This window comes from Littorina saxatilis, linkage group LG1 (assembly GCF_037325665.1).
Source record: "Littorina saxatilis isolate snail1 linkage group LG1, US_GU_Lsax_2.0, whole genome shotgun sequence".
In the NCBI taxonomy this organism is placed as follows: domain Eukaryota; kingdom Metazoa; phylum Mollusca; class Gastropoda; order Littorinimorpha; family Littorinidae; genus Littorina; species Littorina saxatilis.
The window spans coordinates 80,635,318-80,648,673 of NC_090245.1; the positions used below are offsets into that span (position 1 = coordinate 80,635,318).

At 42.9% G+C, this 13,356-nt stretch overlaps 1 protein-coding gene across 1 annotated transcript in view; it reads left to right on the forward strand.

Annotated features, from left to right (window-relative positions):
• The window catches only part of LOC138981054 (nuclear cap-binding protein subunit 1-like), a 33,418-nt gene extending 22,208 nt beyond the window's left edge, over positions 1–11,210 (forward strand). The window contains exons 18-23 of the mRNA XM_070353860.1: positions 91–184; positions 867–970; positions 1,486–1,600; positions 6,912–7,037; positions 8,269–8,382; positions 9,506–11,210. Coding sequence (XP_070209961.1) covers positions 91–184; positions 867–970; positions 1,486–1,600; positions 6,912–7,037; positions 8,269–8,382; positions 9,506–9,619 — 667 coding nt within the window. The 3' untranslated portion in view covers positions 9,620–11,210. The remainder of the gene's footprint in view (positions 1–90; positions 185–866; positions 971–1,485; positions 1,601–6,911; positions 7,038–8,268; positions 8,383–9,505) is intronic.
• Positions 11,211–13,356: the final 2,146 nt, after the last annotated feature.

The following is a 13,356-nucleotide window of genomic DNA, read 5'->3' on the forward strand; positions in this document are numbered from 1 at the left end:
GTATAACAAGTTTAGGCTGGAAGTCATAGCTAAGCATCATGAACAACATGCAATGTTAAGATTTGACTTTGAAGGTGAAAATGTTGACAGGTTCTATCCCAACCTAAAGTCACTGGCAGAGACAGAGGAGGCACAGATCTACATGCTGAAGGTTGTCTACAGCACCTGGAGAACACACCAGCAGGTGAGATTGAAAGCATAGCATACTGAGGGTTTTATCTTGTGCCATGTGTAGGTGTTTATTTTACAGTAGTACCTGTCATATCCCTCCCGGCCTGTTTAGTCACACCAGATGCTGCACCAGAACCATTGAGAGCACAAATCCAAAGACTGAAGGATGCCTACTATCTGTTATGACTCAACGTTCTGTCCCAAAGTGTTCTTAGATCGCTGTCGTTTTTTTTGCAAATCAGTACTGGTGATGGGCAATTTGAAAACTAAGGTGCAGGAGGAGGCGTCATTGTGGGGATGATGTGTTTTCTCAGAAGGTTCTTGCATGGAAGATTTTGCTGTGTGTAACTGCATATTAGGTTCCAGAAGAACACTGTTAATATGCTTATGAAAAAAACCAGGGCCTGATAAGTAACACTGCACAGCATGTTGTTCAAGAAAATGTTTTATTTTCTCCTACCGTGCTGTTTCAGTTGACATGCAGAATAAGTTTAGAACAAAGTGTTATTTGCAAAATGATATTGTTCCCTTTTCTATAAGGCTCAGAGAAAAGGGATAAGACAGTGAGTGACGTAACTACCTATACAGTGGAACTCCCATCATATTGGGGGGGGGGGGGGGGGGGGGGGCCTTTAAAAGGGGGATTCCAAGGTACTTTTCTTTTATGAATGTGAATGTCAATGTGACTGATGCAGATGATGGTGGTGCTGGTGGACAAAATGCTGAGGACTGAAGTGGTACAGTGCCAGGCTGTGGCCAACTGGATCTTTTCCGAATCCATGCAGAAAGACTTCACCAGGTAAGCGTCAGATGCACCTTCCGTCCTTGAAGTTGAAATAAAGAAAAGACAACATACAACAGAATTTTAATGTGAATACACTAGTATATTAACGTAGATACACAAGAACTTCAACACAAAAATTATTATTTCTGACCCGTATGCTCCCTAGGTGTTGTTTTGCAGTACTTGTATGTACAGGCATATAACACTTAGTTTGTTTTGTGCTTACCTGCTGCAATCAGAGAGCAAAAAATTGCCGACAAAGTAATGTCACGTTTTCTCCGTTTTTAGGAAGGAAAGCAACAGCAAAAAATGGCAACATCTGCCTTAGTGCACCACAGTTTGGTTGCACTAATGAATTGTTAAAACAACAAAAGTTTTGCATGTAGAGTGTTCAACAGCTTTGGATCTGTGTTTTTGAGTCACACCAGATGAATTGTTTATCCTACTACATTGTGTACATGTAAATTGTAGAAGATAATTATCAGACAAGTGAACACCTGTTAATGTTTTCACCCTTTGCCGCTTGTCAGTTTCTTTGTGTGGGAGATTCTCCATGGGACCATTAAGAAGATGACAAAACAGGTCAACCAGCTGCAGTCCGAAGTGGACGATGCTCGTGACAGACTGGACGCGGCCAAGCGAAAGGTCAGTGTTGACTGTGGGAGTTGTTCTTTGATTTTTCCAAAACACTTACAGGCAAATGTTTTCTACTGGCACATGTAATTATATATTGATAAACAGCTTGAATTTTCCATGAGTTTTGCTTTTTCGGCTGTTCCCTGAATACACTTTGTTCAAGTTTGCGTGTTTGTTATTATCAAAATGAACATATTTAAAGAGACATTAAATTACATATCTTACCCAACTCACATATAGCAATTAACCCTAGTTCAGTGCTGGTAACGCTGTACGCGTCCCCTTGGTAACGAGGGAGACAACTCTAAAAAAAAAAGTGACCAATACCCATACTGGTATCAAGGCCAGACCAATACTGAGTCTGTCTTCCGTATGCGTGCGCATACGCCACCATTTTGTAGTCATTCCTACCTCAGCGCTCAGTCAAGTTGGTCGCTATTTTGTACTCTCTGGCTGTTTTACAGCCGTTGTCACTGAGTCTTTTGACTTTGTTACATTCCTCTTGGTTTTCTACTCTTCGTTTTGACTTCGCTACAATGTTCGGGTGAGATCTTTCCTTGTTTTTTCATGATTTTGGCCACAATTTGGACTTGTAAAATTTTTCTGAAAATATTTTCTTGAGTCTTTTTGTCATGGCTGATAGTGCCAGGAAGAGGCATACTCCCAAACAGGTGACTGCTGAGGCCTCTCCATCTAGGAAAACGCCTAGGAAATCTAAACAAACCGGCCAGGCTATTGTTTCTGTTTTAGAACCGACCTCCAAGAAATGTATTGATGTTTTGGTCGATTTACCGGCTACCTTCATTTTGCCTGTTAGGTCCTCGGACAAGGTCGTTCATGAAGATAAGTCTGTTAAAGGGACTTCCTCTTCTGTGGGTTCTGGTTTGGCTTCTGCGGACGTAGCTGCTTTGCTGCTTTCGCTCAGTTCGCAGGTTACATCTTTGGCTGCAGAGATTTCTTCCACGAGAGCGGAGCTTCGGGCTCTTCCTTCCGGGGTGACGGATGTCGCTTCTCTGGTCAAGGTTCGCCCTTCCCCTTCCGCCACGGTCACGCACGTGGAGGTTCATGCTTCACAGGATGCTGATGGCTGTCACTTCCTTTCGTTGAGTGGTCCGTCTTCCGGCGTTCCAGTTCAGTCTAAAGGTATGTCAGCTACGCAAGTAACCGGGTTCTCCGGCCAAAGCGTAGCGCGTTCTCAGGAGAAAGTAACCCCCCTCGTACTCCGTCGGGGCGAAAGTTCTGATCTCTGGGCGGGCCAATTCCGCTCAGGCGGTCGGTCAGTTCAGGGTAAGGACCCTGAGAAGCGAACGGAAGTCTTGGTGCACCCCGCCTTATCGGAAGATTTGGGCCAGGGTGTGCAGCTTCCGCTTCCGCCCTGGGGGCAGGAAGAGGGCAGTAAAGCTGACTCCCCGTTGAACTATGGTACGGACAGGTTGGGGAGCACATCTGGCAGAGCAGATGGCGTCAGGTGTTTGGGACGCCAATCAGGTCTCTTGGCACATAAATGCACTGGAGTTAGAGGCTGTTGCTCTTGGTCTTCAGGCGTTTCTGCCTCTTCTGACAGACAGCCATGTCAGGTTACATACAGACAACATGACTGTAGCGGCCTACATAAACCGCCAGGGTGGGACTCGGTCTCAGAGTCTGTCAGACAGCGCTTGTCGCATACTGATATGGTGCAACACTCATCACATCCTTCTGTCAGCAACATATCTGAAGGGCAGTCTCAATATTTTGGCAGATGCCCTGAGCAGGGGGGACAAAGTCCTACATTCAGAGTGGACACTGTCCCACCAGGCTCTACATCTTCTCTGGGCTCAGGTGAACAAGCCGTTCATCAACTTGTTCGCGACAAGGTTTTCCACCAGACTACCTCTCTTTGTGTCACCGTTCCCGGACCCTCAAGCATGGGGGGGTAAACGCACTCGAGATGGATTGGTCAAGTCTGGTGGCCTATGCCTTTTCTCCCTTTCGCCTTCTGGGCAGAGTTGTGAGAAAGGCAGACATAGAGAGGCCAGCGCTGGTTCTGGTTGCTCCTCTTTGGCCCAGCCAGCACTGGTATCCCGATCTACTCCGTCTTGCAGTTCGTCCTCCAATTCCACTCGGCGTAAGAAAGGGCGATCTGTTACAGCCTCGGTCAGGCATACCGCACGAAAATCCACAAGCGCTACAGCTTCACGGGTGGATTCTGTCAGAGTCTCTCTGCTCCGTGCAGGGGCCTCAGCTTCAACTCTGAATTTGGTGCAGCATGCTCACAGGGATTCGACCAACTCAGTGTATTCTTCACACTGGGCGGCTTGGTCGAAATGGTGTTTGGAAAACGGCGTTGATCCTCTCTCTCCTAGGGCTATGCAGGTGGCCAACCACTTGTCCTGGCTAGCAGATCAAGGAGGTTCTCCCTCTTCTCTGCGAGTTAGGAGATCTTCGATCTCTTCTACTCTTAAGCAGTTAGGTCACAAGATTCACCTGAGTGGGGTTATTGCTAGTGTCATCAAGGGCGCTTCTCTTGACACAGCTCGTTCCAAGGCACAGCTCCCTGCTTGGGACCTGTTTTTGGTTTTGTGGTTTCTTACCTCTGATGAGTTTGAGCCTCTCCATGCAGCCAGTTTGGCTAATGTGACGCGAAAAACTCTTTTCCTGGTTTTACTTGCTACCTCTAGGCGGGGTAGCGAAGTTCATGCGTTATCGGGACTTTCGAGGGATATTTCATTAGAAAAGGATGGCTCTATTTCTCTTAAATTTAGACCTGACTTTCTTGCTAAGAACCAGAAGCCTGGTCAAACATCCCCTTTTATTCGCATTCCCCCCTTGAGCAATGTTCTTGCCCCTGGAGACCCTGATGTATATAACTACCCTGTTAGAGCTCTCAGCAGCTACCTGTCTCGGACTTGGCCTATTCGCTCTGAAACTCAGAAACTGCTTTTTATCTCCCTCAACACGGTTCGTGGGGAAGGACATTTCGAGAGTCACTTTGGCCAAGTGGGTTTCCACAACGATTAGGCAGGCCTACATCTGGTGGCAAGGCCAATCAGGCGATAATCGGGCAGTCTTGCCTCTTACTGCGGCCAGAGCCCATGAGGCGAGAGCCTGGGCCTCGTCGTTAGCGGTTCTCCGTTCTGGGCGCCTCTCAGAGGTCCTCGAGTCGGCTTACTGGCGCTCTGAAGATGTGTTCATCAACTTCTATCTGAGAGATGTTGCTGGAACTCAACAGGATGGCAGTTCTGCGTTGCCAGCTTTGGTAGCGGCAGGACAGGTCCTTCATTCTTGATATGGTGAGTGCCCTCCACCTATAGTAGCAATCTGCTATGTGAGTTGGGTAAGATATGTAATTTAATCAAAAATTTTAGTAATAAATTTTCATTTGATTAATATACTTACCCAACTCACATCGTTTATTCCCTCCCGCCTCCCCGCTTTTGGGGGTACAGTAGAGCCTCCCTATTAAGACCTTCCTTATTACGACTTCCTCTAAGTTAGGACTTTAAATTTCATGACCGATCCTTTTTACTCTGTTTACATCCTCTGTACTACGACTACCTCCTTAACCCGACATACTGTGCAAACCTTGATATTGTTTTGGAAATTGAGCAAACAGTTGACGAGCACATCGCAACTGCGATATCGTCTGCTCAAATAGGCTCCATTCTCCGCTCCCCTGTTGACATATCTTGTCTTGTCTTGTCTTTCCATTACTGCCCACAATCACAATATTCGCGACTGTACTTTATTTTGAATAGATAAAGGTCATTGGCCAGATGTCTGTTTCATTTAGCAAAGAACTGTGCAGGAACTCCTACCTTTTAAACACGCAAAGTTACAGAAACGTTATGAAAGCAATCCGATCATCGAACCAAAACCGAAAGTTGTGGTGACGTCATGTCATTTTGCGATGTACGTATGCAAAGCGTGTGTAACATTTTCGGTCTAGCTAACAATGGCGGCCGACGAACATGGGTTTTGAAATCTGGAATTGTTCTTGGTTTTCCCCGATCCGTGACCGAATGACGCGATATACAACCACGCGGCGTTCGTTTGAATCAATAAATTCTCAGAATCCCGTCAGTGAAGTTTGAAGGTGAGTAGTGGAGTACGTGTCCTAAATTACTCAACTCTGTGGACAGTCCGTAGTGCAGTTGTCCCCAAGTTGAATGAGTGAGTCAAGTTTCATCGTGAAAACTGACGCTTTTGGCTACAATTTTACATCAGTTTCAACACACTGCCGCGGTTCTTATTCGTTTTGTTCCTTGCGTTTGGGACACTTTTCTTTTTCAACCAAATCGTTGCTGGGTATCGTATGACTATGATTAGTAGCTGGTATCGACATCGATGTGCATGTTTTGGGACCGCTGCTTTCGTTCGACCTCAGTTTGTTTATTAACCCCTTCAATGCCACAGTATAACAGCATTATCCGAACGGTCTATGGGAAAGAACTGTGTTTAGAACCCCTGCAAGTACTTGGACAGTGGTTACCTCCCCTTTTAGTTTTCAGAAATGTCCTGAAATGTTGTTGACACAAATCCCACGTATGAGATACGGTTATGGGCGTAGGACAAACCGAAAATTACCACGTATTACATACGGGGTGGGCAGTGAAGGAGTTAAACAAGCAAGAAAACTGTTCAAATGCAATAATGTGTTGAGCTGGCAATCGTGGCATTAAAAAAGAACTGAAACATCATTAAGGAGTTTTATTTACATTTTACACTAGCTGTCTGTCCTTCAGGTCTTGGTTCAGCCTCCCTATTAAGACCCCTCCCTATTAAGACCTGATTTTGTCAGATTTTGGGAGGTCTTAATAGGGAGGTTCTACTGTATATATTTCTAAAAAAGAAGTGAGTTGGGCTTCGGTTAGAATGACTACAAATGGTGGCGTATGCGCACGTATACGGAAGACAGACTCAGTATTGGTCTGGCTTTGATACCAGAATGGGTATTGATCACTCTTTTTTAGAGTTGTCTCCCTTGTTACCAAGGGGACACGTACAGCGTTACCAGCACTGAACTAGGGTTAATTGCTATATGTGAGTTGGGTAAGTATATTAATCAAATGAAAATTTATTACTAAAATTTTTGATTTACTGACAGCCTGTTAAATATGAACAAGGAAGCAAATGAGTTACGGACTTAGTGGATCGATAGTGGATTATTGATTACTGTACTTTTACCTTTGAGTTTTATTTTGATCAAAAACATTTAAATACAAAAAGGAGAATAAGCCAGTGGAAAAGGAGAAATTGAAGAAGAGCAACTTATGGAAATACAAGCATCCATTCATGAGGAACTAATGGGCTGATGAATATTTTGTTGTCGTGAACACAGGAGGCAGACGGCATGGAGATTTTCTCAGATGACGAGGTGCCAACAGAGGAGATGATAGAGCGAATGGAAGAAAGACTGGAGACTGCAACCAGCCAGCAGAAAAATCTTTTCCTCATCATCTTTCAGGTGTGTTCATGACTGTTATAGAAGAATAGCATTGTGGTGTTAGAAGAAGCAGACAGATTGGCTATGTCAGAAAACAATTTGTGTGCAACATTTGTAGGTGATGAACTGTCACAGTTAATGGAGTCAAACTTAAGAAATACAGTAAAACCTCCCACTAACGACCTTGAAAATGTCCAGAAAAATCAGTCGTAAAAAAGAGGGGTCTTTATTGGGAGTTTGGGAGGTATACGGTTTTTTTTACAGGGGTGGCAACTGTTGGGCAGTTCGGTCTTGAAAGTTGTGTCCCTTATCCTATTTTTGTTCCCATTTGGAGAAGCATGATGAACGTGCATACACCAGCGCACAGACGGGCAGACTTAACTCACACACACACACACGCACACACACAAACACACACATACACGCGTGCGCGGTCTCATAGGTAAGACTAACTCGGTGATTGACCCCGGCTAAGAAGGTCAGTGTCTGTAAACTGGGACAGGAAGAGTTTCCTCTCTGATATCAAAGGAGACCGTGCCATTGGTAAAACTTGCTCATTGGCAAGTATGGGTCATTGACCCGAGGTTTCAGTTGGTGAGCACACACTCACAGCAATTCATTATTGAGTTGTGGCTCTAACTGCCCCTACCCAACCCCTCCCATCTTCTTTCTCTCTCCCCCTCTCCCTCCCCCCCCCCCCCCCCCCCCCCCCCCCTCCTACTTCGAGGGCAGTCCTTCCATTGTGATAGGTGTGAAGATGACAGCCGTGGGCCACTTGACTTGCACGCACTACTAACTACAGACGACCACCCCTGAGTCTTGATGCGTGACTAATGGCGTGCGTGTTCCGCGTAATTACGAGCTTTGACGCTCACTGGTTAAAAGGTAAAAGTCGTTATTGACCCTAAGTTGGTAGGTCGGAAAAAGGAGGGCGTCGTTCTTGGGAGGTTAGTTACAGTGTGAAAAGCATTCGTGCCGAGAAATTTGGTCGGCAAAAGGAGGGGGTCGTTCTTGGGAGAGGTCGTTACGGGAGGTTCCACTGTACTTCAATATTTCAGAATTATCCTTGTCCCGAGTAAGCAGACAGGCTGTTGAATCTTGTTGGCTGGCTTTCTCTTGAAATGGTGTCAATAACATATAAGCTGGGATCCATCTGTGACAGATAAGAACATTCTAATATATGTGGAAGGAAATTGAAATATGAAATAACTTCATTATGTACTTGTGCTGAGTTTCAAGTTGTGTTGTGCAGCGTTTCATCATGGTACTGACGGAGCATCTGGCAAAATGTGAATCAGCTGGAATCGACTACAACACTCCCTGGTACAAATGGGTCATTGAGCGCTTGCAACACATCTTCCTGCAGGTAACTGAAAAGACTATGTATGTATCTTCGGAATATTATGCAATAATGCACTTAAAGACATGATAGCCAAATATCACTCTGAATAGCAAAGCAAGGGTCAAAATATATGCATGATTAACAGTTACGAACATGATCCAGATAACTTGACAGACATTTAGTTGGCACTTTTTTGTTTTTTTAAGTAGTGAAAAACTAATGAACTTTCGTGGGAAATCATAACAAAATAGTACTGTTGATTCTTGGTGCTTTATCATTATATAAAGTAAAAAAACCTATGGTAAGTTGTACTCTCGGAACTCTATACCTTGAAAATCTTAGGTTCCAGCACTCATGCACACATTATTTTTGTCTTTCAGTCAATGTAAGTTTTTGAGTCACTTGAGAAAAAGTGACTCTATGTAATCGGTCAGTGTTAGTCTGTCCGGCCGGCCGTCCGGCCGGCCGTCCGTAGACACCACCTTAACGTTGGACTTTTCTCGGAAACTATCAAAGCGATCGGGCTCATATTTTGTTTAGTCGTGACCTCCAATGACCTCTACACTTTAACGATGGTTTCGTTGACCTTTGACCTTTTTCAAGGTCACAGGTCAGCGTCAAAGGAAAAATTAGACATTTTATATCTTTGACAAACTTTTCTCGGAAACTATCAAAGCGATCGGGCTCATATTTTGTTTAGTCGTGACCTCCAATGACCTCTACACTTTAACGATGGTTTCGTTGACCTTTGACCTTTTTCAAGGTCACAGGTCAGCGTCAAAGGAAAAATTAGACATTTTATATCTTTGACAAAGTTCATCGGATGTGATTGAAACTTTGTAGGATTATTCTTTACATCAAAGTATTTACATCTGTAGCCTTTTACGAACGTTATCAGAAAAACAAGGGAGATAACTAGCCTTTTCTGTTCGGCAACACACAACTTAACGTTGGGCTTTTCTCGGAAACTATAAAAGTGACCGGGCTCAAATTTTATGTGAACGTGACTCATTGTGTTGTGAATAGCAATTTCTTCCTGTCCATCTGATGCCTCATATAATATTCAGAACTGCGAAAGTGACTCGATCGAGCGTTTGCTCTTCTTGTTGTAATACGAATTAGAAATATTTTTTCTTCTGTTTTCCAGCACCATGAGCTGGTGTTCAAGTACATCAACACCTTGGAGAGCCTGCTGTTCACCTCCGACATCGACATTCACATTCTGGAGGTCTTCCAGCAGTTCTGTGCCCTACGGTCATGAGAAGCTCTACCAGGCTGCACTGGTGTGGAAGAAGGGGAAGCACATTTACCATCTATCAAACCTTGGAGACGGACGAGTCACAGTAAAACCGGCTACTTGCAACTCTTTGCTTTATGAGCAAACTTTCTGGAGACATCATAGACTGTACTGGTTTGGAAGAATGTGAAGAACATTTACTATCTATCAAACATTGGAGACTGATGAGTCACAGGAAAATCTGCTACTTGCAACTCTTTGCTTTGTGAGCAAACTTTCTGGAGACATCATAGACTGTACTGGTTTGGAAGAATGTGAATAACATTTACTGCCTATCAAACATTGAAGACTGATGAGTCACAGTAAGAATGACTTGTAATTGTCGCAGTAAAACCTGCTACTTGCAACTCCTTGCTTTTTGAGCACACCTTCTGGAGGCCTCATGTACTGGGACAGTCTGTTAGACCTTGTTTTCTTGGTTAGAAACGGGTGTGGCTAGATTCATGATAGGCTGTGCTGTCAGTTCAGATATCAACCGATCACTCATTGGAAACAGACCTCTAAAATGAAGGCGGAGCTACACAGATGTATTATGTATCACATCTCTGTGAAACTTTATGTTGCAAAGCTAAGTGTAACAGAAATGTTTTCAAATCAACAATTTTGATTGTCTTTGTCCAGAAATATTTTAATGTACCGTTGTATATATTGTTTTATGTCCTCCTCACCCCCATTTTGTTTAAAGCATATGTAAAACAAAGGTGCCATAGCTTTAGTTTTGATTAGTTCAGACTTAAGGATATTACACGTACTACAGGACTGACCGTTGAGTGAAGTAAGCGATGCATCATGACAAAAGTTAAGTAGCAGATTGTGCTGTAAGTGTATTGTTTGCTTTTATTATTACTTTTTTTGTTACATATATACATGTATTGTGACATTTGCAACACTGCAAATACTTTGTCATGCTTCTATCATTATGGTTTAATCAGTTTTTAGGTTTGTGAAGCAGCGCCTTCAGTTTTGAATGTAGACCATGTCGTTGTGACACTGCAAATACTTTGTCATGCTTCTACCATCATGGTTTAATCATTTTTAGGTTTGTGAAGCAGCACCTTCAGTTTAGAATGTAGACCCTGTCGTTGTGATGGCATGAGGATGTGCTGTTTAAGGGGGTGATGTTGATACAATGTTCCTACCAGAGTTGTTTTATGGACATCATTTCAAGTGCTGTATTAAAAATAGTCTTGTTTGGTTTGCACTGCTGTTTGTTTGTTGTGTTTTGGTGTATCCTTTTTAGGTGTTTTATGACAGAAGTAGCAGTTAGTAATGGTAATGGTTATTTGACTTGCTTTTGGTTGTTCAACATCCTATTCTTGTTATTGTAGTTACATTAGAAAAAGGTCAGGGATTTAAAAACTAAGTTAGTTCACATGCTGCTTTTAGCCTTTTTAGGTCAAGGAACCTGGTATTTAAAAAAAAAAAATTTTTTTACTGAAAGAATGATCCCTGTGGCTTTTGTGACTAAAGGTAGTAACTATTTCATTATTCATCACAAGGTATTCACTGTTTTAATAAGTCATAAAATGGATCATGTATCAATACAGAAAAAGTGCATCTGTGTGTATGATTTCTTGTGGTTGTGCGTACAAAGGCAAGGGTACACATCTTTATACACATATGCCTGGAGGGAGTAAGAGCCGCTGCTGCTGTGTGTGTGTGTGAAGTATGCAAAATATGAAATTTGAATAATCTCCATAGAATAGAAGTAACACAGAAACAGCATGCACACATTGGTAAACAGACACATAACCACACCACCATAGTAACACACAAACAGAAAACACAAGTATGTATGAATGTTTACAGTTTATTTATAAACGCAAGGAAATATCAACTGTTCATATGCACATACACACAACGTGGCTAATGCCAGGATACTTTCACTCCATTTTAAGCTCTCAAGAAAAACACTAAGACAGCCATCATCAACCAAACAACAGCACACGAAAATGCCAACAATGAACATGTACCTTTTTTCATTTGTAAACTTTTTTCATTTTACTTAGGCAAAGTATGTTCAGCTAAATTGAGCTTCAATATATCTCCTCATAAAAAAAAGTATGCTCGAGTCAGAGCCACAATAAAACATCCCTGGGTTTCAAACAAACTCAGAAGTCTGTCACTCTTCCTTTCCTTTCCCAATCACCGTATCTTGTTGGCTCCGGTCCTCGAGGTCCACCAATCTCTCCAGTTATAGGATTTATTTCATTTGGATATCGCTCAAGAGGCTCCTGCTCCCCCTGTGGCTGTCTTTCCTCTTCTTCCCCTTCCCAGTCCTCGTCAAACTTTCCTGCTGGTGTTTTGCCCTTGCGACGCTTTGGTTTGGTGCTTTTTGGCGTAGTGCTGTCTTCTGAATAAAGCCGTACAGCAACAGAAGTCTGTGCAAGGTTGTGTCTAGTGAGGCCCAGAAACCGCACTGAAAACAAAGTCAAGTATTATGAATACAGAGTCTTATGAATCCTTGTGTGTGTGGTATATCGTCCTGTGGGGTTACCCTCAAGGACATCTGCTTTCTCACTATAGGGAAAGCAAGCTGCCATACAATAGAGGGCTACCTACTTTTTTTCTTTCCTTCTCCTGCATGCGAGTACATGTATTTACGTTTCTAAGCCATGAGACCTTCGCTGTGATCTTGGGATCTTTATTGTGCGCATGCGTGCACTACTGGGTGTTCAAGCACACCGAGAATATCCTACACAAAGATGACTGGGAAATAAATCCCACGCCGAACGTGAGGGTTGAACCAACGCTGATAGCGACAACTGGTTTCAAGCCAGCGCTGCCAACGAGGGGGCTATCTCCATGCCCCCGTCTGTGTGTGAGTACAGTCTTGTTTGTAACTTGTAAGCATTGTTAACTATGTAAATACATTTGATGAAAAAGAAAGATAAAAGGAGACATATAGTTCGAGGAAATACAAATCCAGAGCAAATAGAAACTGACGCTTAACCTAAAATTACCTAACTTTCAGTTTCATCATGCGTTATTTCGTGGGGACATTATATTATATATAAGAACTTGGAGAAAGTAGAAACAATAACATAGAGTATCTCTATGGTAGAAACAAGGAATGCTTCGTCTGCTGAGGACAATACATTCCACATTCATATTTTGCCATTGAAAACCGAAAAGAACACGACACTGCCCAGAAAATCTGATTTCATTTACACCTCTACGTTCCATCTTTCTGTACTTCTAGACACAGAAAACACTACCTGCAGCGGATCTCAGAACAGCAGTCATCCTGTTGACCTCTTGCGAACAGTGCTTATGAAAATGAATTTGACTATTAACAGAAATCACTTCAAATTATCTTCTTCTTCTTGTCGATCACGACTTCAAAATATTATTTTCATGATAAATGTCCACAGATTGATCACCAGGCCGATGCTCACTTGTTTCTTACTTGTAATAATATCACACCAAAAGAACAATACTGAGCAAATTAATCGCTTTTCAGAAATATTTTCCCCTGTGAGACTGATAACCTTGGTCGTTCGGTACTTAGATGCTCCTAAACAGCGTGAAATGCAAATTCGTACCTCCTGAACACAAATGATAATGAAGTAAATTTTATCTATAATCTCAAAATCAACGTATTGGTGATTTTAGAAGAGAAGTTACGTTGATTCTGCCTGCGTTTTTGACGACCAAAAATTACTTTTCAAGTCAAAATTTTGCGTTCTCCTGTTTGATTC